The sequence below is a fragment of the Callospermophilus lateralis genome, chromosome 3 (assembly GCF_048772815.1).
Source record: "Callospermophilus lateralis isolate mCalLat2 chromosome 3, mCalLat2.hap1, whole genome shotgun sequence".
In the NCBI taxonomy this organism is placed as follows: domain Eukaryota; kingdom Metazoa; phylum Chordata; class Mammalia; order Rodentia; family Sciuridae; genus Callospermophilus; species Callospermophilus lateralis.
Window position 1 is genome coordinate 197185738 of NC_135307.1, and position 23145 is coordinate 197208882.

General features: G+C 63.1%; 1 protein-coding gene across 5 annotated transcripts; it reads left to right on the forward strand.

Annotated features, from left to right (window-relative positions):
- The first annotated feature begins 201 nt into the window (after window positions 1-201).
- On the forward strand, window positions 202-22841 carry Slco4a1 (solute carrier organic anion transporter family member 4A1). 5 transcript variants are annotated; one of them, XR_013090849.2, is made up of 13 exons: window positions 202-238; window positions 10178-11058; window positions 12149-12239; window positions 13590-13711; window positions 14120-14228; window positions 17721-17875; window positions 18778-18973; window positions 19772-19934; window positions 20020-20192; window positions 20324-20388; window positions 20757-20905; window positions 22292-22555; window positions 22641-22841. XR_013090849.2 is itself a non-coding variant. In XM_076852088.2 (12 exons), exons 2-12 carry the CDS (start codon window positions 10263-10265, stop codon window positions 22433-22435), a joined length of 2163 nt encoding a protein of 720 aa, XP_076708203.1. In that variant the 5' UTR covers window positions 202-238; window positions 10178-10262; the 3' UTR covers window positions 22436-22841. The 5 variants fall into 5 exon arrangements, 4 of the variants coding, with proteins under 4 accessions (XP_076708203.1, XP_076708206.1, XP_076708205.1 ...); XM_076852088.2 differs by having other exon boundaries at window positions 22292-22841; XM_076852091.2 differs by lacking the exon at window positions 22641-22841 and having other exon boundaries at window positions 20819-20905; window positions 22292-22458.
- Window positions 22842-23145: the final 304 nt, after the last annotated feature.

Below are 23145 nucleotides of genomic sequence, written 5' to 3' on the forward strand. Positions count from 1 at the left end.
GCCCCGCCTCCGCCTCCGCCTCCGCCCGCCGGCCCCGCCCCGCGACCCAACGAGCGCGCGCTCCCGCAGCTGTCAGCTCAGGGCCCGGCCCCGTCCGGACCGCGCTGCCATTGGCCAGCGTGGTGAGGCCCGGCGGCCTCCGCGGCGGGGGCGGCCCCGAGCGATGAATGAAGCGGGAGTGGGCAGCGCGCTGCGCTCAGAGCGCGGAGCGCAGCGCGGCGGCCGGGCCCACAGGACGGTGAGTGCCCTGGGGGCGGGAGCGGGCTCCGCGGTGGGGCGCGGCCCAGGTGCGCAGGGACTAGACCCGCTGACGTCAGGAGCACGGCAGGTGCAGGCGGAGGCCGGGCGGGACCCAGCCAGATCGAGGCAGCGTTAGTCCCGAGAGAGAGGTGTGGGATGCTGGCGGGCGGCAGGCCCGGGCATCCCCAGTGCGCCCCGAGCTCCTCCTCCGGGGGAGGCAGAACCGAGGGGAACCGGACGCAAAATTCGCCCTTCTCTCCGCGGCTTCCCAGGCAGGAAGCCCCGAGTCTTGGAAGGCGGGAGGAGGGTGAAGGGGTCCCCCGCTGCCGCGGTGCGTAAGGAAAAGTGGGTGGTGGTTGGGGGCTTAGAGCCGATTGGAGAGCGGAGCTGGTGATCTGGGCAAGTGGCTGCGAGCCCACGCAGGTGTAGACCCGGTGGGTCAGGCCGGGGACAGATGCGACTGCCCAGGGCTTCAGGGTAGCAGCGGGTCACCCACCTGCACCGGATGCTGCTGCGAGGCTAGGAGGAAATCGTCAGGCACAGAAGTTTCTCGTGGGGCTGTGTCCAGGGAGGGGAGGAGGAGTGGGATGGTTCCCACAGCCGGCACCCTGGTGCAGCTCTTGGTTCCCCTGGCCCGGGAGGATGCAAACCGGGGTGCCAGCCGCCCACCGGTGCTCCGTGCGCACATTTGGCCGGGGACCAGGAAACCCGTGACAAATCAGACGCCCCGGATTTCCACCTCCTCGGGGAGACCGGCCCCAGCTCACCAGGTCTCTGAGAGAAGGGGAGGGACCAGCGTGATCCCGCTTTGAGGACGGGGTTCTTCCCGCCTCTGACTCCATGTGGCTCAGTGTGGCCCTGTGAGGCCCGGTGTGGCGTGGGTGGCCTCCCTCCTTCGTGGCCAAGGGGTGTACTTCCCTCTGCAGACTTGGAACCCCAGTAGTTTTCCACAGCGATGGGGCTGCTTTCCATGGCTGATCCTGAAGCGTGTGCTCAGAACTTAGCTCACCTCTGCCTAGTCGGAAGCTGGCTCTTCCCAGCTCTGACAAGTTCCTCTGCACTTGGGGCAGATGGACTTCAGAGGGGAGAGCACCTGGGCCTCCTGGCTCCAGAATCTTGGTCATACCATCACTGACAGCAGGTGGCTGTCCCCTGCACAGGGAGGTGCTCTGTGCTGTTCTGGGCCCCTGCAGCGGGCATTGTTCACACTCCTACTGCCCAGGGAGCCTGCAGGCACCAGGATGCCCAAGGGGTGAGGTGAGATGTTGGCCCAGCTTGCCTACCTCCATGTTAGTCTCTGATCACTCAGGGGGTAGACCAGTACCCAGGGCACCCAGGGAGGGCTCACAGTTAAGGGGACATCGCGTTTGGCTAGGCCAGTCTGTGACCTAAGGAAGCAGGAGGAAGGGTGTCTCTCAGGGAGGGAGGCCACACATGTGCTGCGGAGGGGGCCAGGGCAGGAGCCTCTTGATTGCCATCTGGAGCCAGCTCAGCCTGACTGCCCTGCGTCAGGAATTGTCTTGCTTTCCCGCTGGGCAAGGCCAGCAGGTACTGCCTGGAAAATCTTCATGGGCTGTTCCCCTCCAAGGGAGTTATGACCTAATTGTGCCTCACTGGGCGGGGCCCTGAAGCAGGTGCTGGGCAAGTCCCAACCAGATCCCTGCCCACCACTGCGGAGGGCAGGGCAGGCAGGATGAGGGCAGTGTGGTGTGAGAGGACCTAGCAGCAGGCAGTAGACGCCCAGTGGCTGAGCTCTCACGTCCAGATGCAGAGGCTTCCTGCTCACTGTGAGATCAGAGTTCACTTGCGGAGCTTAGTATTGGGCCTGCACGGCCTGGGTCTAGAAGTGTCTGCGAATGTTACTCTGTCACCCAGGTGGTCCTACTGAGTCCATATAATTTTATGACTTCATAGACTCAGAGGACTGAGTTGTCCCTGAGTTCTCCCCAGATGGTAGGAGATGGGCCCCAGGAGGGGCAATGTGAGCCTGTGCTGTGGACAGGAGGGGTAGGTGGGGAGCCGTGCTGGCACACGCCTGCTCCTCCATGGCTGTGTCCAGTGGAGTGTGGACAAGGGCCACCATTGGACAGTTCTTGAAACCCTCTTGCTGTTTTGTTCTGGGACTTGTTGCTTGTCTGGGCTTAGTGTGGTCTTGGTGACCACAGTGGGGGCAGAACCCTGGTCCACCACAGCAAGTAATCAGAGAGGCCCTCAGGGGCTGTGCCCTTGGAGGTGCGGCAGGGGGAAGGCACCAGCAGCCCACGGGTCAGGGAGCACGGGAAATGGGCTCACTGGATCTTGGGTTGCATCCTCCTGGGGGGTCATGGCTGAGGGAACAGGAGGTGAGGGCAGGGAGCTGGGGCCTGGGGACCTCCTTCCCCTCTGTCAGCCTGCAGCCACTGTCCTCAGATGCCAAGGCCTCTGGCTTTCCTGGACACCCCTTCCTTCCCCTGGACAACCAGGGTGCAGCTTCCTTCCCTCCAGCGTCACGCAGAATCAGCATCTCAGACCACATTTCTGGGGGAGGGCGAGTGCTTTTCAAACCCCCTGCCGGCCTCAGCCAGGGCTTCGCCTGTTAGTGCCAGAGACCCCAGACTCCAGGGCACTTCCACTGTCTCCTCTCCACCCCACCAGCCCAGGCTTCTTCTGAGGCCCCTCTCGCCCACCCAGGCCTGCCTTTCCCTGTGGTTTCATCTGGAAGGTCCTGGGTATCTGAGGTATCGCCCTTGGATGTGAGCCAGAGTGCCCGGACCAGAAGGCCTCCCTTCCCCACCTGCTGAAGGCCACTGGATGTTGTCCTTGGAGTCCATCCCTCAGGAGACCCATGGGCTTAAGAAGACATCTGAAAACAAAGTGACCCAGCTCTGCCAGGCGGGTTCCTTATCTGCACAAAGCCTGGTCCTGCAGAACCCAGGAGAGCCATGAAAACCATGGGGCTGTGAACCCCCACCTTCAGGGAAACCCGGTCATGGCCAGCACTTACATGCTTACTAACAATGGCAGTGCTGCAGTGGGAGCCAGACGTGAGGACAATGCAAGCCACTCGTGTCCCTAGCCATCAAATGAGCTGGGAGGCAGGTGTGGGGACAGGCGGGGGGCCCAGGTGTGCCAGTTCCTGGGTTAGGAACTGATATGTTCCTCATGAGCCCCAGTGGTGCCCAGGCCCATGGGTGTAGAGGGGCTAGACCCTCGCCCTCATGATGTTGTGCCACATTGCAGGGGTAAACTGAGGCCCAGATAGGTCAGTGGCCTGCCTAAGGTGGGAGCACCTGCGTGGTGTGCAGACAGCCTCTGCCTGTCCTCCAGGTCCATGAGTGGTCAGGAAGCAGAGGAGGGACAATGTGCTGGCTTCCCTCAGCTAGTCCCGTCCTCCCCACACTCCCAGGTGCAGTGGGAGGAGCTGGGGGGGGCAGGTCCTCTGGAGCCAGCCCTGTGCCCCAGCATGGGCTCTGCGTCATATGTCCTTCCCTGCTGGCCTTATGCAAAGCAGCTGGCTTCCTGCACCTCACCTGCTGTGGTCACCAGGTGTGCATGCTGGGCTGTGCCAGGTGTGCAGCAGCCTTGAACCCTCCCCGTGCCTGCCCTGGAAGTACCTTGAGCCCTTTCTTGGATGTGGAAGTGCCTCCCCTCACCGCCCAGGAAAGACACCAGGGTGGTTCCGGAGGCAAGAAAACTGTGTTTGGTTCTCCTGAGGGCTGGTGACAGGGCAGGGCAGCACAGGGAGCCAGCTACAGGTCGTTGGCTGAGGCTGGTGCCTAAAGAGAGGAGAAATGGAACCTGTGGTTCTGTCCTGGTCACCAAGGCCCAGGTGGGTCTAGGAACCAGGCCTGGAGCATCCCCAGACATGGAAGGTTCCAGGCCTCCCTGGGCCATCGGGCGGGCAGGGAGTCAGGAGCAAGCACCAGCACTGTGCCAGGTTGAGGGCTACCCTGGGGAGGCCATGTCCTTCATGCCGGCTGCAAGTGGAGGCTTTGCAGGCTCCCCATCTGGTGGCCACCCGCAGGGGCCACTGGCTTCTCACAGGGCTTTCCTGAGGGAGTCACTGAGTTCTTTCCTAGACACTGGCCAGACACAGAGGAAGGTCAGCACTTGCTACCCCTGAGACACAGTGCGGGAGACTCAGCAGGGACCTGTGGACTCCCGCAGCCCCCTCATGAAAAAGCAGGCACAGACACGTGTGTACCCCAGAGCCCCCCGTGAGCCACTGGCCGCAGGCTCCAAGACACGCACCAGGCCCCAGCTAATCATCTTGGCCTAATCTGTCAGGGCTCCTCCTGTCCCGCCAGCTGTCCTGGTCAGAGCTGGGGCAGGCCGAGGGGCGCCCATGCCTCTCCAGAGAGCGAGTGCCCTGCATTCTCCCTCTACCCGAGGAGTGGAGTTTAGTCTGTGCTCTGCTCAGGCCAAGGAGGCCACCCGAGGCACCATGCCAGGTGCTTCCAGCTTTGGCTTTTTCCCTTGGGATGAAGGGCGCGGAGCTGTGGGAGATAGTGGGGCCCAGAGGCCAGCAGCGCCCCAGGGACCTTACTGCACAGAGCATCAGTGGTGGCTCCCAGTTTGGGCACATGAGCAGGCTCCACCCAGGCTCCCTGCTACTGGCTGCTCAGTGGCCACACATGGCAGAAGTCCCAGCAGAGAGTTTGTCCTAGGGACAGGGCAGTGGAGAGTGTACCCAGCTTAGCAGGGGCCATGGACCCACCTCCCACAACGGGCTGCATGTCACAGGGTCTGTGTGCCAGGAAGGTGCCAGCCAGCGTGGGCCCCGTGGGCTGTTCGTAAGTGTGATGGTGCTGGGTGTGCTGTCAGAGGCTCGTCCCCGGTGGGGACCAGGGCGAACTCCCAGTCCTACCTGCTCTCCACAGCCGGGGCTGTTGGGACCCAAGGCACAAGCAGGCTGCAGCCAGGTGCAGGGGCTATGGGACCCTTTTGGGGGACCACATTCTAGAGGGCCTGAACCCCAGTGTCCAGCATGCAACAAAGGAGCAGAGTGACCACTGCATAGGTTAAGACAGCATGTGGGAGAAGAACAACCAGCTGGACACACATAAAGGGACTTGTAAAGACCTGGCTCAGCAATTATAGAGACCAGCAAGTCCTGGGAGTTTAGACAGCCCCCGGAGGCCCAGGACAGCTGGCAGCATAGCTCCAGCCCAGAGGTGGGCAGCAGCGGCTCCCAGCAGGGGCCCCTCATGTGTAGCCTTCTGTTTTGGGCAGCTCCCACAGACCACTTGCAGTCACCTATGTTGAGAGGGTGGCCTGCTGGACCCTGTCCAGAATCAAATGCATCTCAGCCAGAACACCTTCACAGAGACACCCAAATTGGTGTCACACAAATGTCTGGGCACCCATGGCCCAGCCAGGCTGATGCACAGTAGCCCAGGGGCTAGCGGCCCAGCTCCAAGACCACTGCGCTTGGCCTCAGAAAGCAGGTGCCTCTGCAAAGGCCACAGGGAGACCCAGGCTTCAGTGCAGGGGGCTTTCTGGATGAGAGTTCCACAGGACAGGGACACCGGTAGGAGCTGCTGACCCTCCCCCGTGGGTGTGGTCTCCTCCCCCGATGGCTGCCCATCCCCTGGGCCCAGGTCTCCCTCTTGCTGTCCCCAGCTGCCCGGCTGCAGCCCTCTCCTTGCTCAGGCCCCCATCAGCATCAGCCCGGCCTATAACTCAGGCCCCATGAGAAGCAGTATCACCTCAGCTCACCTGTGCTGGCCACAGAGCAGGTGTCGTCCATCTGCGCACTGACCACCCTGCTCCACGTGGCCAGCTTTATGATGAGGGGGCAGTCCTGAGATCTCCATGGCCCTTTGAGGGAAGCCTTTGGGAGAGGCAGGTCCTTTGAATGGGGGTCGAGGGTCAAGGTGGGCTGCATCCCCCAGCCCAGTACCATCTTGAGGGATGCTGCCAGGTGCCCAGAGCACATTAGTGCTGGGAGCCTGGGGGGCTGGGGCGCATCTGCTGCTGTTGTGGGTTAGCAGACCCAAAGCTGGCAGCCCTTTGTCCAATCCCATTCCAACAGGAGAAAAGTTATGGGCCCGCTTGTGCGAGTGTGCACACACAGACTCATGTACACGTGCACATACTCGCTGGCCCTAGAGGACACAGTTCACAAGGGTCAGCCCGACCCAAGCCCAGCTGCAGTGTCTGCCCTCCGCAGAGGGGCTGGGCCAGGGGCCAGGGGCCTCACACAGCCATGGCACCCTCCTTGGCTCACCAGGTTTCCACAAAGGGCCCAAGACCGAGACGAGAGCCAGCGGACACATGTGCTGCCTGCACTTGGTGACCTGAGCTCACCTCCAAGGAAGGCCACGGCAGGATCCGCTATGGCTTCCCAGAAGTTGGCAGATCCCAGGAAGAAGCTTGCTTTTCAGGGGCCAGGCCCTGCCCCAGGCCTCACCAGCATTGTCTTGAGGAAGCCTGTGGCCACAAGACAAGGTGGGGCTGGCCACGTCTGCCCAGCCGTGTCTGGCCACTCTGTCACTGTGTGGTCACCGCGGCTGTGGCCTTCATTTCCTGAATGGGGCTGGTGTCTGCAGTGGAAAGATGCCTCAGGACTCGAGGCCTATGCCATGTGTCCAGTGCGGCTCCTTCAAGTCCAGACCAAGGCAGATGAGCAGGGCAGCTCCCTCTGGCTTGGTCACTCAACAGGGCCACATCCCTGGTGCCAGGCATCTGTGGGAGACCTTGGGAAGGCCAGGGCTTGGCAGAGTCCCCTACCACTCATCCACCCTGCTGGTGGAGGACACAAGCCAGGTCCCTGCAGGGGCTGTGGTTCTGCCCATCAGCAGCAGGACTCAGCCTCCTTTGAGGGGACCGCTACTCGTAAAAAAAAAAAAAAAAAAGAGGCTCGAGCAGAGCGTCCAGTCTTGGGAGAACAGGCTGGACTGAGGCAGGACAGGCTGCAGGTGACACAGGCATGCTCCTCGGCCCAGCCACCAGAGGCCTGAGCACTCAGAGCTGAGCACTCATCCCCTCAGGGATGCTGTGCAGGCCCAATGGTGGACACCTCCAAATGGCCACAGAATGCTTTTCACTGGCCTTCCTAAAAGGAGCAGGTTGTAAGCCCAGAAGGTCCCTGGCTAGTATTTAAAATAGGACTTTAAAGCACTCACTTGACTGTGGGGGCGGAGTCTAGTTCTAGGCCGACCTTCGCACACTTGGGTCAGGGTTCTCAGCTCAAGGTGAAGTTGAGCCCGGAGCAGGGCCACCACAGCCTTCTGCAGGATGGCTTCTTTCTTGAGCAGGAAGTTCTTGGGTTTTTTTGTGGCCACTGCTAGTCACAGGAGCTCTGTGGCCTGACTTCCTCCATAGCCTGCAGACTGGTCCTTGGGTCACCTATGTTGTGCCACAGCCACCCCAAGGCCAGGGCTGAGCAGGCTCAGTAGGCGTGGGACAAGCCCAAAGCCCACGCTGGAGTTGGCGTTGGAAAGCAAAGCCACAGGTCCCCCCCCAGAGTTTTGGGGGACCTCGTGCCACCTCCATTCTTCTCTCCATCCTGAGCCTGCTGGTAGCCCACAGTGTCTGGGCTGGTGCATGGCCCTCCCTGCCACCCTGCCCCGTCCAGCCCTGGCTCCAGCATGCCCTCTGCCCTGACCCCTGCAGCACTGAATGCGCTCACTGGCTTCCCTGGCTGATTGCTGGGTGGCTTGGCGCTGCAGGCGACCACCTGTGGCTCCTCTGGGAGGCTTGTTATTTCCGCTGTGTAAACGCGGCCCCCCTCCTTCCTTCTGGCACTGCCCTGAGGGCTGAACTGGCAGCCAGCTTGCAGAGAGATGTTGGCACTAGGAGAAAAAACCCTGGCCTGGTCACCGGCACTGAGAACAGGCCCCCGGGGATGACTGTGGTCAAATAGTTGCTGTTCTTGGCATCGAAACACAGCTGCCAATGCCCAGCAGTGCCCATTTCCAGTGTCAGCGCGGGGCCTGTGCGCACACGCCTGCCACGGTCAGGGTTCTCTCAATACTGCCTCGTAAGAAAGTCGTGGTTCCTCACACTCCAAAGCCGGCCGCCCGGATCAGGGCCTGATTGCTGCTCTCTGGCTTTGGACAAACCATGCACCCCCTTGGAGAGCTAGGCCAGGCCTGGTACAGTCGGCACCCACCAGATGTCACCAGCCAGAGGGCTTCTTCAAAGTCTGTGGCATTCCGTGCCCTTGAGAGGCAGGAGATGAGTGGGCCTTTGGGTTGGCACTTGTGGCCTCTGGCTGTGTCACTTGTGAGATGTGTGGGCTGAGGGACCAGCATTGGCAGAGGAGGTGGAGGGGGCCCGGGCGCCCAGCCCTGGGGTGCACTGCAGGAGAGGGCATCTTGTGGGGCCCGGAAGGGAGTGAGGGAGGCCATACTGTTTGGTCTCTGCCAGCCTAGAAGCAACCCCCAGTCCTGGCAAGACCCCACTCTGGCTCTGGGGCTAGTCCCTGGGCCTGTCCCTGGGCCTGTCCCTGGTTTGCCTAAAGTTCTACCCTTTATTTAAAGTATAACAAAGCCAGGAATTTGTTGTCCCCAGTGCTGGAGGAGATTTGTCAGTAAAGGCCATCCTAGCCAGGCCTCCAGAAGCACCCCAGCGCCCATGGCCCACAGCATGTCTGTGAGCTGCCACTCTGCCCTCCCAGTGCACTCTGGGCCGCCCCAGGCTCGTCACCCCCTGGGTCCTGGAGGCTCCAAGGCACCTCCTTGCCCCTTATGGCAGCCTGAGGTCCCTGGGACTCCTGGGGCCACTGTAATGAAGACTCCAGATGGTGGGGAGGGGAGGGGAGTGGGACAGACAGCAGAACCTTGTTGTCTCCCGCTGCTGGGCTCAAGTCCAGGATGGAGGGTCTCAGCACTGGGTCCCCCGAAGCCGCAAGGAGCAGCTGCCCCGTCTTGGCCTGTGGCCTGCGTGTGTTCTCACGGCCTCCTCCCCCCAGCAGACTGGTGTCCAACCTTCCCTCCTGCAAGGACCTGGTCAAATGGAATTCCCTCCTGAAGGCCCAGTGTCCACACGTGGTCCTGCTCCGAGGTCCTGGGGCAGCAGCATATCTTCTCTCGGGGCTGAGCAGGAGGCCAGGCAGGCCCAGGAGCCACATGCTGGAGGCCAGGGTCCCCTGAGCCGTGGTGTGCTCTGCCTTGGCTTGTTTCTGGAGGGAAGCCCGCAACAGGCCTTGTACCCTGGAGAGTAGCTGCCACCTGTGCTCCTGGGAGGACTTGGGCCTGGGGGAACCTGTGCCCCTGGACTTGGGCACCTCCCTTCCTGGGTGGCATGGGAGAGTGAGGAGCCTGTGAGCCCAGGGCACACACACGTGGGGGTGCTCCTGCAAGGAGGGCTGAGCCGGGCAGCGGGCTTCCACAGAGCTGAGTGCCGCTCCAAGCATTTCGGAAGACCCACCCTGTAGCACAGGCAGTTGCTGTGACCTTGGCGTAGCCTGTCCCCAGTGTGCAGGGCTCCTGGGGTCTCAGAGGCCCATCTCGGTCCCCATGCCTCGGAGACCTGGAGCCACATGATTGCTCTGTGCCACAGGGCACAAGGGCCACCCATGCATGAACCTCAGGAAGAATCGGGCTGGGCTGGCGTCTGCTGCTCACCCTGGCTGGGTCCATCGGGACGCTGCACCAGCAGGCGGCAAAGGCAGTTTGTGTGCAAGAAGAGCTCTGTGGGCGGGGAGCACGGGTCCGCTGTCCCTGTGCAGTCCTGCCGTGTCCCACTCACTCCCACCTCGAGGCCTCCACCTGGCACTTTGCCCACAGCCTCAGCCCTGCAGGCTCCTCTCCCAGGACACAGCCTCTTCCTGCGGTGCTCACAGGAGCACTGGAATGGCGACCTGGCAGGACATGGGACCAGGCAGGATGCCCCAAGGTTGGGTCTGCTCAGAGGCCACCCTGGATTTGGGAAGGGTCAGGGAAGGCTCCTGTGATGGGACGCCAGCGTGTTCCGGAGGGCCAGGTTTGCTAACTAGCACCTCTTCCCACAGGATCAACCTGGTCACTGGATTTCCGCTCAGCCACTTGGCCTGCGACTGTCTCAGGGACCTACTGAAGCCCTCGCCCTGGGGCAGGATGCCACAGCATGTCACGGTGGACAAGGGCTTCCTTTCCATGCCGCAGCTCCTTTTTCCCAGCATGCCCTCGGCCACTGAAAATGGGATTGACCCCACCCTGCCTGGCATCACTCCCGTCTCCCTGTGCTCCACCCACAGCCCCCTGGACTCCTGCGGCCAGCTCTTGTGTGAGCCCAGGGCTGAGAAGCACAGCAGCCTGGGGTCCCGTGAGGTGCACTACGTCTCTGTCTCCGAGGGTCCCCAGGACACAGAGTGTGGCTGGCGGGCCTTCGCACCCCGGTGCCTGCAGGTCTTCAACACACCCAAGGGCCTCCTCTTCTTCCTGTGCGTGGCCTCCTTCCTGCAGGGTATGACCGTGAACGGCTTCATCAACACGGTCATCACCTCCATCGAGCGCCGCTTCGACCTGCACAGCTACCAGAGCGGGCTCATCGCCAGCAGCTACGACATCGCTGCCTGCCTCTGCCTCACCTTCGTCAGCTACTTTGGGGGCAACGGGCACAAGCCCCGCTGGCTGGGCTGGGGCGTGCTGGTGCTGGGCAGCGGCTCGCTGGTGTTCGCACTGCCCCACTTCACTGCCGGCCACTACGAGGTGGAGGTAGATGAAGGGGCCAGGACGTGCCCGGCCAACCAGAGCGTGGTGTGTGCGGACAGCACCTCAGGCCTGTCCCGCTACCGGCTGGTCTTCATGCTGGGCCAGTTCCTGCACGGCATGGGTGCCACGCCCCTCTACACGCTGGGTGTCACCTACCTGGATGAGAACGTCAAGTCCAGCTACTCGCCCGTCTACATCGGTGAGTGGGCTGGCTGAGGGGCCAGGGTGGGCGCGAGAGGCCAGGATGGCGTTAGCAGAGTGAGGACAGCCAGTCCTGAGCCAGCACCTGTGGAGAGTAGTGAGGGTCTAGCCCTTCATGGCTCCCTGGTTCTTTTGGCCCCAGAGCCCCACCTGGTATGGCAGCCAGTGGTGGCTTCACCCAAGTGCCACGAGGCATGAGGGATGCTTGCCCCCATTACAAGGCCCCCAGCAGGGGCTCCAGGCCACGGGACCTGAGAACCCAGCCAAGGCTCCACATGGGGTCTGCACACCTCGTGGGGCTCCCTTAGGCATGGATGGGGCCCAGCAGGGAAGAGCCCTGTGGGCAGGTGAGGAGGGCAGGCCCCGCCCTGCCAGTCTCCCCCAAGCCCACCCCTGCTCGGCTCGGCCCCATGGGCGGGAAGTAGAGGAAGGGAACCAGGAGAGTCAGGACTTGAGACAAAGTGGCCCAGCTCCTGGGTTCTGCAGCCGCCCGGGACTGGCGTGTTCCCCACCCTGCCCAGGTGGGCCCTCTGCTGGGACCCCGACTGCAGCCTCCAGCTGTCCCTGTGTTGGGACAGTGGACCCAGTCCCCTCCCACGCCTGAGCCTCGCTCTGCCCACCTGGCCTGCTTTTTCATGTCCCCCTCTGGGACCTGGCTTTCCCAGGAGGGGCAGCTTAGAGATGATCTCAGCAGCTGGGTGGCACTTTGGGGACCAGGCTTCCTCAGCCACCCAGAGGTTGCCACCCTGGGTGCCAGGCAGGCTGGGGCTGCATTACTCCACCAGTGGATGCCTGCCTGGCTGGCCCTCCCAAACCCTAGTTGGGGGCTGGGCCCTTCCTGCACCTGGGCAAGGCCGTGGCTGCCGCCCTCACCTACAAAGTGGGTCCTGGGCACATCTGCCCTCATGGGGAGTCTAGGTTCACCTTGGGGCATCTTGAGAAGGTGATATTGCCCAGGTGTCAGGCCTGGCTCAGGCTGTGGACGGACCTGGCCCACGGGCCATGGTGGACAGCAGGTGCAAACACACGGTGTAGGCCCCTGGGAGTGCCCAGGGTGGCTCCTGAGCCCCCAGCTCTTGTCCCCCCAGCCATCTTCTACACCGCGGCCATCTTGGGCCCTGCTGCTGGCTATCTGGTGGGAGGTGCCATGCTGAACGTGTATACGGAGTTGGGCCAACGGTGAGTGACCTGGGTCCCTGCACAGAGCCAGAGCGGGGGGAGCTGGGGACGGCCTTGCTAGGGACTCGGGGGTCTGTGGGCGGCTCTGGGAGCCCGGCCTGGGGGAGGTGGGGCAGGGGGCTTCCCTGTGCCCCACCTGCTGGGTCCAGCCCCTTTCTGCTGCCAGCCCAGGGTGCTCTGTGCCCTCTGTTTCCCGAATCTTGTCTGTGATGGTAGTTTTATAACTAAAGCAGGAGAGTTGGGCACCATGGCCACACCTGTCATTCCCGCCCCTTGGAAGCTGAGGCAGGAGAATCTCAAATTCCAGGACAGCCGGAAACTTAGTGAGACCCTGTCTCAAAAAAATGAGGATGGGGGCTGGGGACGTGATTCCTTGTTTTAATGCCCAATACCAAACAATAATTTTTTTTAAGCTGGAGGGTGAGAAAGCAAGAACGGTGGGGAGAAAGAGATGGGGATGGAAGGGAAGGGGGAGGCCCACCCTTGCCACCCAGGGCCACAGGGCTCTAGGTGGCTCCAGTCCTTTGTCCTGTCCACAGAGGGCACATGTGTCTCGGGCGCCAGTATCCCTTGGGACTCTGCCGATGGCACCTGTTGGGGCCTCTAGAGCTCTGTCCTTCCAGAAGCTCTAGAGGTAGGGTAAGGTGACACATTGAGTGTGACTGGACAGTGCAGGGCCTGGAGGGGCCGGGGCTCATGTCCCCTCGTCTGACACTTAGCTCCCTGTGCAAAAAGGTGGGAGGCAGAGCAGGTCCCCCCCAGGGCAGCCATGGTGTCTCCTGTTGGACAGAGCAGAGAGGCTGCCTGAGGCTTCCTCACTCTGCTGGGTGCCCATGTCCCTCTGCCCCTCCACAGGCCACCCTGCTCCCGCTCCTCCCAGCCTGGGGCTCCAGGGCTGCTGCTTCCCGTGCACTGTAATTGCATGTTCTGTGCAGGTCACAGTCACCTGTGCAGGGGTCTCTGCGGAGCTTAGTGCACTCCAGCTGAGCCCTCTGGAGCCCAGGGGTGCTATCTGTCCCCCTCTGTGCTGGCTTGGGTGTGGGACACTCTGCTGTTGCTTGGAGAGCCCTCCCCTCCTGGGCCCCTTGGGACTGGGCCGCAGACCCCCTTTCCAGGTCCTGAGTGCAGGTTGTACCTGGAGCCAGCTGTCCCAGGGGATGTCCAAGCCAGCGAGTGGCCAGCTTTCAGTCTGCAGCGGATGGCAGCTGCAGTGTGTGGGCCTCTATTGACCATGTGTGGAGGGACTCTGGGGGTCTGCAGAGGAGGAGCCAGTCAGTCACCTGGCCTGTGTGTAGTGGGGAGGGTACCACTGAACCAGTTGGTGACCTTGATGCCATCACCCTCCGACAGGACAGAGCTGACCACAGAGAGCCCGCAGTGGGTTGGTGCCTGGTGGATCGGCTTCCTGGGTGCTGGGGCTGCAGCCTTCCTCATCGCCATCCCTATCCTCGGCTACCCCCGGCGGCTACCAGGTGGGTTTACCCCCTTGCCTCCCCATCCACTTCCTCCTCCAGGTCCTTCTGACTGCTGGGGAGCAAGGGGGGTCTCAGCGTCCTGATCCAACCTCCTGTTGGGAGGAGGGACGTGCTGCAGGCTGGGCAGGCTAGTCAGCCGTAGCTGTGGCCTCCTTCCGTGGCCTCCTCCCACCGCCCCTGGCCACGCAGCAGCCTGTCCTGCCCAGGGCAGGCCCTTGGTGCTCCCACTGGCCCCAGGTAGCCCCAGGTGGCACTGGGTTTCTGGGGGACTGTCTGCCCTCCGAGGAGTTGCTGCGAAGGTGTCAGAGGAGGTGCCCCCAGACCTGGGGTGGAGCAGCAGTCAGGGTCGGCCCACAGAGCCTGTGCCCTCTGGGAGCTGCGGCCACCTGCTGACTCTCCCTCCAGGCTCCCAGCGCTACGTGGCCATGAGGGCAGCAGAAGCACAGCAGAGAGAGCGCGGCCACGAGGCAGCGAGCAACCCGGCCCGCGGGAGGACCATCCGAGACCTGCCCCTGTAAGGCCCTGGGGAGCACGGCCTGGTCCTCAAGACCCCCAGAGGCCCTCCTGGGCCACGTGGTGACCCCTCAGCCCCTCAGCCTCTTTCATGACCCACCCACCCCAAAACATGGGCAAAGATTAGGCAGAGCCTCCTGGGCCAGGGTCACGCCCTGAGTGAGGGCTGCGGCACCATGGCTCCCTTACTAGGGGCCGGGGCCTCAGCCCACACCCAAGGACACCCCGTGGCACCTTGCAGCCCGTAGAGAGCCTACTCCATACCAGCAAGGTTCCCTGTGGCCTGTGTGCCCCAGGGGTCTCCAGGAAGCTGCGTCGGGCCCCAAGACCCCCTGAAAGCCCTGTCCCACAGCCTGGGCCCTGCTGCTTGGCCAGGTGATGGGGATCACCTGCAGGTGGCCCTGGTTCTGTGGGACACTGCTGCCACCCTCCTGGCCACCAGCCCACCTCCCCCCACAGTCACTTCCTCGGCTCCTGTCCTCACCCCACCCCCTCCTCCTTCTCTGTGGTCTGGCTTCATTGTCTTTGTGCATAAAGGGACAAGGCCTGAGCTGCTGGGGCCTCAGAGGGACAGTGGGGAGCTGTGGACCCCTGGTACCCAGGGTCTTCATCTCGCAGGACTCTGTATTCCATGAGGCTCTCCACAGGGAAGGGGGAGCTGTCCACTGAGGAGGGGTGACCCATGGCATGGCCAAGCAGGCCCCATAGACGGGGGTGCTAGAGCAGCCACGCCAGGCCAGGTATGCTCCCCACTCCCAGCAATGATGGCTCAGAGCCAACGGCCGACAGCCAGTTTAGCACAGAGCAGTGGGCCTCATCCAGGGTGGACATGGGCCCCATGGGCCTCTTCAGTGCGTCAGGGCTAGTTTCCTAGAGCAGCCATGGTGGGAACTCCAGGAGCACACTCTCCCCTGAGGTCACAGCTGGTTCTCTGGAAAATTCAACACGAGAGTCTGCCCAGCAGCCTGCGGCTGGATGAAGAGACAGGATGTCTGCATTCCTCCGCACAGAGCACTGCTCCCCAGCCAGGCCCCCCACGGCCAGGCAGGCCTGGGCAACTCTCAGGGCATCACCACCCACTCTCAGTCCCTGAGCACCAGGACCAGCCAGTGCCCTGCACCCACCAGGACCTGCAGGACCAGCCTGTATCCCCACACCCACTGGGATCTGCAAGACCAGCCCATGCCCTGTGCCCACCTGGACCTGCAAGACCAGCCTGTGCCCCACACCCACCAGGACCTGGAACCAGCCCATGCCCTGTGCCTATCGGGACCTTCAAGACCAGCCTGTGCCCTGTGCCTGCCTGAACCTGCAAGACTAGCCCATGCCCCGAGCCCACCAGGACCTAAAGAATCAGCCTATGTCCTGTGCCCACCAGGACCTGAAGGATGGCCTATGCCCTGTGCCCATTGGGACCTGCAGGGCTCCCATGCCCCATGCCCACCGGGACCTGCAAGACCAGTCTGTGCCCTGTGCCCACCTGGACCTGCAGGACTAGCTGTGCCCCGTGCCCACCTGGACCTGTAGGACCAGCCTGTGCCCTGTGCCCACCTGGACCTGCAGGACCAGCCGTGCCCCATGCCCACCTGGATCTACAAGACCAGCCTGTGCCCTGTGCCCACCTGGACCTGCAGGACCAGCCATGCCCCATGCCCACCTGGATCTACAAGACCAGCCTGTGCCCCGTGCCCACCTGGACCTACAGGACTAGCCATGCCCCATGCCCACCTGGATCTACAAGACCAGCCTGTGCCCCGTGCCCACTGGACCTGCAGGACCAGCCATGCCCCGTACCCACCTGGACCTGCAGGACCAGCCTATGCCCCATGCCCACCTGAACCTGCAGGACCAGCCTGTGCCCTGTGCCCACCTGGACCTGCAGGACCAGCCGTGCCCCATGCCCACCTGGACCTGCAGGACCAGCCTGTGCCCCGTGCCCACCTGGACCTGCTCTGGGACGGGGTCTCTTGAGCACTCTCTTCTTCCCCGTGTTGAGCCCTGGGAGCTCAGTAGCTGACGGAGAGAAGCCTTTTTCACCCTGAAGTCATACAATCTTGAAGTCTGGCGAGCTCCTGTTCCACATGGAAGGAGCCCTGCCAGTGCTGCTGGGGCCTGCCTGGCACCTGCGCCACCCCCTCGCCTGCCTGGACTCCGAGAGGTGCCTGCTGGCAGAGTCGGCTCCGAGGCGACGGCGGCTACGCAGTGCACACCTCCTTCTCAGAAGCAATTTTTGTCCTGCGTCCTCGTAACAGGGGCCTTCGGGTGTCAGAGTTGAGCATCGCCTTGACACAGGCTCGGGCAGGGTGCTTCGCCTGTCCTGCTGAGACAGGAGCCACAGGACCACGGAGCCCTGGGCGCCCTGGGACCCTGAGAGGATGCACAGAGCGGCTCATGCAGGAGCGTCCTCAAGGGCCAGCGTGCACGCAGAGGGTTCACAACCACCTTCCCTAGGGCTCTCCGGAAGTTGCTTTCTCGTCAAAAAACGGGAGAGAGCCTACCCTGCTGTGAGCCGGAGACGGTGCTGTGCCCTGTCCAGGAGACCAGTGGCATCTGGGAACAGGGAGGGACCCCATGAGGCTACTGAGACAGCTGGGCATTTGACTGCAGTCCCGCCAAGCCCCACTGCTGGGGCGGATCCGCCCCCGCCCTCTCAAGTGCCTTGTGTTGCTCGGCTGAAGCCTTCAGTCAGCAGTCAGCTCAGCGGCCTCCTCGGGGCACCCTGCTCTCACCCTGGCCCAGGGGGGCAGACTGAGGTGCCTCCCCACTGGGAAGCTGTTGGGGGACATGCACCTGCCCAGGTGCCTCGGGTGCCAGACAGATGGAAGCCGCGAATAGAGGCCCTGTCCTCCCGCATCCTCAGACAGATCCACCGTGGCATCAGCAGGCTGTGTCAGCCCTAGGGCCTGACTTCACCCCACCCCTCCATGGCCACTGTCCCCATGCGCAAGCCAGAGAGGTTGGGAGCTGGCCAAGCCCACCCAGGGCTCCTTGAAGGGCCTACTTCCCGTCCCCAGAGGCTCCCTGCCCCTTCTCCCAGGTCTGGAGGCTGAGACCTCTTGGCAACCCCATGCCCTGTCCTGGGCCCACCCAGCCTGGACTTGGTGACCACTGACTCCCTGTCATTCTCTAGGCCCCTCTGCTGGTTGTGGTGGGCACCACCAGCGGGCACTTGAGCAGTGTCTGGTCACTCAGATCTCCTTGTGGGGTGGCCAGAAATGTGGCCTTGACAGAGCCAGGGTTCTTGCCCGATCAGTTTCAGCAGCTTTCAGGATGAGAGGGTCAGAGGGGCCCTCTACCTTCCAAGCCGAGTCTTATGCCCATTCCTGGCTTCTATGGAATAAATGTGGGGTGCCCCCTCACTGCACTGCACTCCACTGCCCCTCAGAACTGGGGCACGTGGTGCTCAGGGGGGTGGGCAATGGCTTTAGGGTGGATCTGGCCAACTCTGACCCTCTGACTCCTCTCTGGTTTCCATTCCCCCTTCCCTGTCTAGCTCTATATGGCTCCTCCTGAAGAACCCCACATTCATCCTGCTCTGCCTGGCAGGGGCTACCGAGGCCACACTCATCGCCGCCATGTCCACGTTCGGGCCCAAGTTCCTCGAGGCCCAGTTCAGCCTGAGTGCCTCAGAAGCTGCCACCTTGTTTGGTGAGGATCTCGGGGTGCTCTGCAGAAGGGACCCTGCTTCTCCACTAGTCAGGAAGCAAGTGTCCAGGGAGCCTGGTGGAAGGACCATGTCCCTCGGAGTGGGCAGCGCTCCAGGCCAGCGGGTGGGGTGGGCTCCACCAGTTCACCACCCAGGCCACTTTGCTATTTGTCACAGATGGGGTCCGGGGCTGTCTGTCCCTGTGAACCGGGCACTGGTGTCCCCAGGCTTCTTGGTGGAAGCCTAGACCGCTCAGTGGCGAGGCAGCTGGCCTCCAGGGCCTGTGGGGGTGCTCAGGCCTCCCTCAGCGGTGCTCACAGGCACCCTGGGCTGGCAGCTGCCCCAGCCCCATGGACCCCACACAGGGCAGCAGGTGCCCCAGGTGCGGTGCAGCATGGGCAAGGGTCAGCATGCTGGCCTACTGGCCAGGTCCCCATGTGCAGGGCCCAGAGAGGGCATCAGACTTGGGACCCCTCCCCAGACACCACTCCTCACCTGGCCCCACTGGGCTTATCCTACGTGCCCAGACCCACCCGGTCACTCCCTCAAGCCCCTCTCCCACTCCCACACGCCCTCCTCTCTCTCCTGCCCCCACCGCGGGCCTGGGTCATGTAGCCAAGGGCTGAGTTGGCCCCAAGGCCTCCTGGTGCACCTCTCAGCATGGAGGCCATGTGCCCAGCAACCCCAGCCTCCCATCAGACGCAGTCCAGGTTGGCCTGTAGGCTCGGCGGGGCCCAGGGTGACGAGAGCTGCCCTGGGCTACGCCCTCAGACCCTGCACAGAGGCTCTGCCCAGGCAGCAGCTGGGAGCTCAGCCAGTCCCAGCACTGCCCGGCCTGTCTCAGTTTCCCTGCCCACAAGTGGAGGCCAGGACCTGGGCCCTGCCTGACCCTCCCGTTCCCCAGGGTACCTGGTGGTGCCGGCGGGTGGTGGAGGCACGCTCCTGGGCGGCTACTTCGTGAACAGGTTCAAGCTCCGCGGTTCTGGGACCGTCCGGTTCTGCCTGCTGTGCACCCTGATCAGCCTGCTGTCCTTCTTGGTCTTCCTCACACACTGCCCCAATGTGCCCGTGGCGGGCGTGACGGCTGGCTATGGTGGAAGGTGAGACCCAGCAGCAGGTGCCACACCAATGGGCACTGGTGTCCCCCGATGGCTTCCCTAGGGCAGGAAAGGGTGAGGATGGCCCTGGCAGAGCGTCCACTGCACCGCCCACCAGGTCCTGGCTCTGTCCCCTGAAGTGTCACATGCTCTGGGCCTCAGTCTCCTCTGCAGGGGGTGGAGTAGTGCCAGCTCACAGGGCCCTGTGCTGACAGGAGTGTGGTGGGCTCGCCCTGGGGAGGGGATGCCAGGGCCCTGTCCCTCGGGGTCAGTGGGGTGAGATGCTCGCACACGGCCCACACCTGCGCCCAGCCTTTGTCTCCGGGAGCCCTTGAGCTGACGTCCTGGAGCCTGCCGAGTGGCCTAGGCCCCAAGGTGCCCTCCCCACACAGGGCTCTCCATGGAGGAAGTGAGGAGGCCGGTCCTCAGGTGCCACCAAGACTCTTTATTAGTTGGGGACAGAGGAAAGGTGGAGCAAGCGTGCACCATGCTGGGCCTGGTGCTGCTTCGCGATGGCGGGAAGCCTGGGTGCACGGCCTGCGTGGGGCGAGATGAGGCCAGGCAGTTGTGCCTGATGTTCTTTCCTAATACCCTGGGGCCCCTCAGGGAAAGGGAGGCCAGACAGAGAGGGTCAGCGCACTGACGCCAGCCCCCTGGGAGAACCGGAGGCACCTAGCTGATCAGCGACTCACAGGTCGCTCAGGGTGGCACAGACCTGTGGGCGTGTGGCCTGCTCTGGGTTGCCCTGGGCCATGGGCACCTGGCCCCAGCCTCCCTCCCACTGCCCTGGTCTCCCCGCAGCCTCCTGCCCAGAGGCCACCTGAACCTTACAGCCGCCTGCAACGCTGTCTGCCGCTGCCGGCCCGAGCACTACAGCCCCGTGTGCGGCTCCGACGGCACCCAGTACTTCTCCCCCTGCCACGCAGGCTGCCCCGCCGCCGAGACAGGCCCAGGTGGCCAGAAGGTAAGTGGCCACTGCCCCACCCCAGCCCTGGGACTGGGAGGCCCAGGCCTGCTCCCTACCACCAGTGCTGCCGTTGGCTCCTCAGGTGTACCGAGGCTGCAGCTGTGTCCCCCCGAGCGTCTCTGTGGAGCCTGGCCACGCCGCTGAGGGGAAGTGCCCCTCCGCCTGCCCCAGCAAGCCTCTGCTCCTGGCCCTCGTGTTCCTGGTGATCCTCTTCACCTTCCTCAGCAGCATCCCCGCGCTGACCGCCACGCTGCGGTGAGTAGGTCACCTGCCCTCAGACCCCGGCCAGTGCTGGAGTGACACCACCCAGGGAGGTGGCAGCCTGGCGGGTGTGGCTTGGGTGCAGCCACACTTGTGTGTGTGGACACTGCGGTTCTCCATTGCAGGTGCGTCTGTGACCAGCAGAGATCCTTTGCCTTGGGAATCCAGTGGATCCTAGTCAGGACCCTAGGTACCCTGCAACCCTAGAGTGCATGTACCCTGTACGCTGTTCACTGCCCAAGGGCCCACCTGGGTGACTTCTCCCTAAGCTGGGCCGCCTGGCATGACACGGCTAGCAAGGACCCTTTCTCTCACTGACCACTAGAGGGAGTCCTTGGTCTTCTTTTGCCCAGAGGGTTGCCTCCCTCATTAACACAAAGTCCCCCTGCTTGGAGATGGGGCACTCCCGACCCTGTGCCAGTCTGCAGAGAATGGGCCACTTGCGCCCCTTTCGCCCCTGACAACACCAAGGGCAGAGTTGCCTTGCCCAGAGCCCACACACGTTGGTCTCCACTGCCCCCAGTCCCCTGCCGGGTGCTAATCCAGCCCTGTCCACAGGCAGCATCCCAGGGCCCATTGCCTTCGGCTGGGTGATTGACAGGGCCTGCCTGCTCTGGCAGGACCAGTGTGGCCAGCAGGGCTCCTGCTTCGTGTACCAGAACGCGGCCATGAGCCAGTACATGCTCATCGCAGGGCTCACATACAAGGTAAGGAGGCCCAGGACTACAGCAGAGGGCCCAGGGTGGTTCCCCCCAGCGAGCTAGGGCTCAGGCCAGTCCGTGTATCCAGCTCTTGCCTCCACAGACCTTCCCACAGCTGGTTTTCAAAGGAGTGTCTTCCCCATCCCACAAGCTGGGGCTGGAGGACCAGCGTACTGTGGAGGGAGTCCTGGCCAGGAGTCAAGGGCAGCCGCCCCTGGACTGCAATGCGCTCCCAGGCCAGGCCTCATGGGTGAAGTCCCTCATGTCCCAGCCTGACCCTCTTTCTTCTGCTCTTAAGAGAGCTCCCTGTCGGCACTGGGGCTCCCTGGGGGGCAGCGCAGTATTGGTGGGTCCTCCCTGAGGTACAGAACACTGAGCCTCCAACCTGCCTCCGGGTCTGGGTTGAGGCAGGGAGTCTTGGCCCCTGAGGATTCTCAGCCACCTGTGGTTTTCCTCTTGGGATTAGCATAAAAATAGCCAAGTCAGAGGGGATTGTGCAGCTCTGCAGAAGAGCAGGGTTAGCTCCAGGGCACTGCCCTGCACTGCTCCTGCTGCCAGGGTGCCCCAGGGCTCTGCAGCAGACAGGCCCTGGGTGGGCCTCGGATGGTGTGTGGGGGGTGCAGACAGACTCCAGGGAACACTGGCCTTGGGCCACTAGAAACAGCCCTCCCAAGTGCTGTCTCAGGCCTGCAGCCCGGGGGGGTGCCCAGGAAGCGCAGTGGGTGATCCCCTGAGGGTGTGCCCACCCGTGATTGCACTCTGCACATGGCCCCTCACACCTGGCAAAGTCCCTGTGGCCCCAGGCGTCAGGCAAGGAAGCCCAGCTCCACCCCGACACAGAATAGAGGCCCTGCATGGGTCACTGCCCCTGCAAGGTCCTACAGACCAGCCCCAACAGCAGGACACCTCCATCAGGGCTCTGAGGCCAGAGTGTGAGGTGCCAGCAGAGCAGCCAGCAGCTGTCGCCTGGGCTCAGGGAGAGCCGCCCACCTCTGTGCAGCAGGTCTGGGTGCAGATGCCTGCCCCGCACCCCCAGCCTCCAGCGCCCTCCCCTCGTGCACCAGTCTCCTATGGGGACACCAGTGATTGAATTTAGGGCCACTTAAATCCAGGACACCTAGTCTTAGATCCCTCAGTTAATAACCTCTGCTAAGACCCTCTTCTAAGTCCCCCCACATGTCTGGGTTGGGACCTGCACATGTCCTTTGGGGGACACTGCCTACGCCCTCTGCAATACTCCCTGGCCCCATCCTCTGCCTCCCCTCACTTCTGCCTCCCCTCACTGACAGGTGGGAGTCACCCGGGAACCCTCTCTCCAGAGGGGGTTGGGCTCTAGGGTCCTTGAGAGGGGCAGCAGCCAGGTCCAGCAGGCCCCTGCTGTCTGTCCCACAGGTTCTGGGCTTCCTCTCCTTCGCGGCCGCCTGCTTCCTGTACAAGTCCCCGTCGGGATCTTCTGACGGCACGGAAGCCTCCCTGCCCAGCCACTCCTCCGCCTCCGAGAGCCCCACAGAGCCCCAGCAGCAGAGCAACCTCTGACGTCCCCTCGGAAGGGCCAGCACTAAACCCCCAACCTGGATCCTGGCCTCCTAGGGTTCCCCAGCTTCGACCCAGCAACGGCTGGGGGATCACAGCCTCCGAGGCAGGAGGCTGTCCGAGGTGGGCCTGGTGTCCAAGCTGGGCCTTCAGGACGGCACACCCCGTGGGTGGCTGGCCTGGCCCTGACTTCCTGCCTCTTCCGAAGCCTGGAGTACCTGTGGGCTGTGCCAGGGTGCCCCTACTGGACCTGTCGCCTGAGCTGCTGTCACCGCCTGTCCTCGAGCTGTGGCCTCTGCACTGGAGGGGGAGAAACTTGTGTAAATATGTTTGTGGACCCACATTTTGCATAAAGCACATTTATAGATGTTTCATACCTGGTCACAGGGGGTCCGTCAGGGCCAACTCCCGTGGCGTGAAACCTGCAGGGAGAGGCCAGTAGTCAGCCAGGAGTGCTGCTCTGTCCCCTTCAAACTGTGCATATGTAAATACATTTTAATATTTAAAGCTTACATCCTGTACCAGAGTTTTATTCCATGAATCTGCAAGGGTTGGTGGCTTTGTCCATTCTTCATGTAGTTCTGTGTTGCAGGCTGTCCCTGGCACTGGCCAGGCCCACAGTGCCCTGCTGGGCACCCTCCTTTCCCCTGCAACCTGAGAACAAAGCCACAGCGGCCAGACTCCACCTCAGGGCCCACCGTGGACAGGCCCAC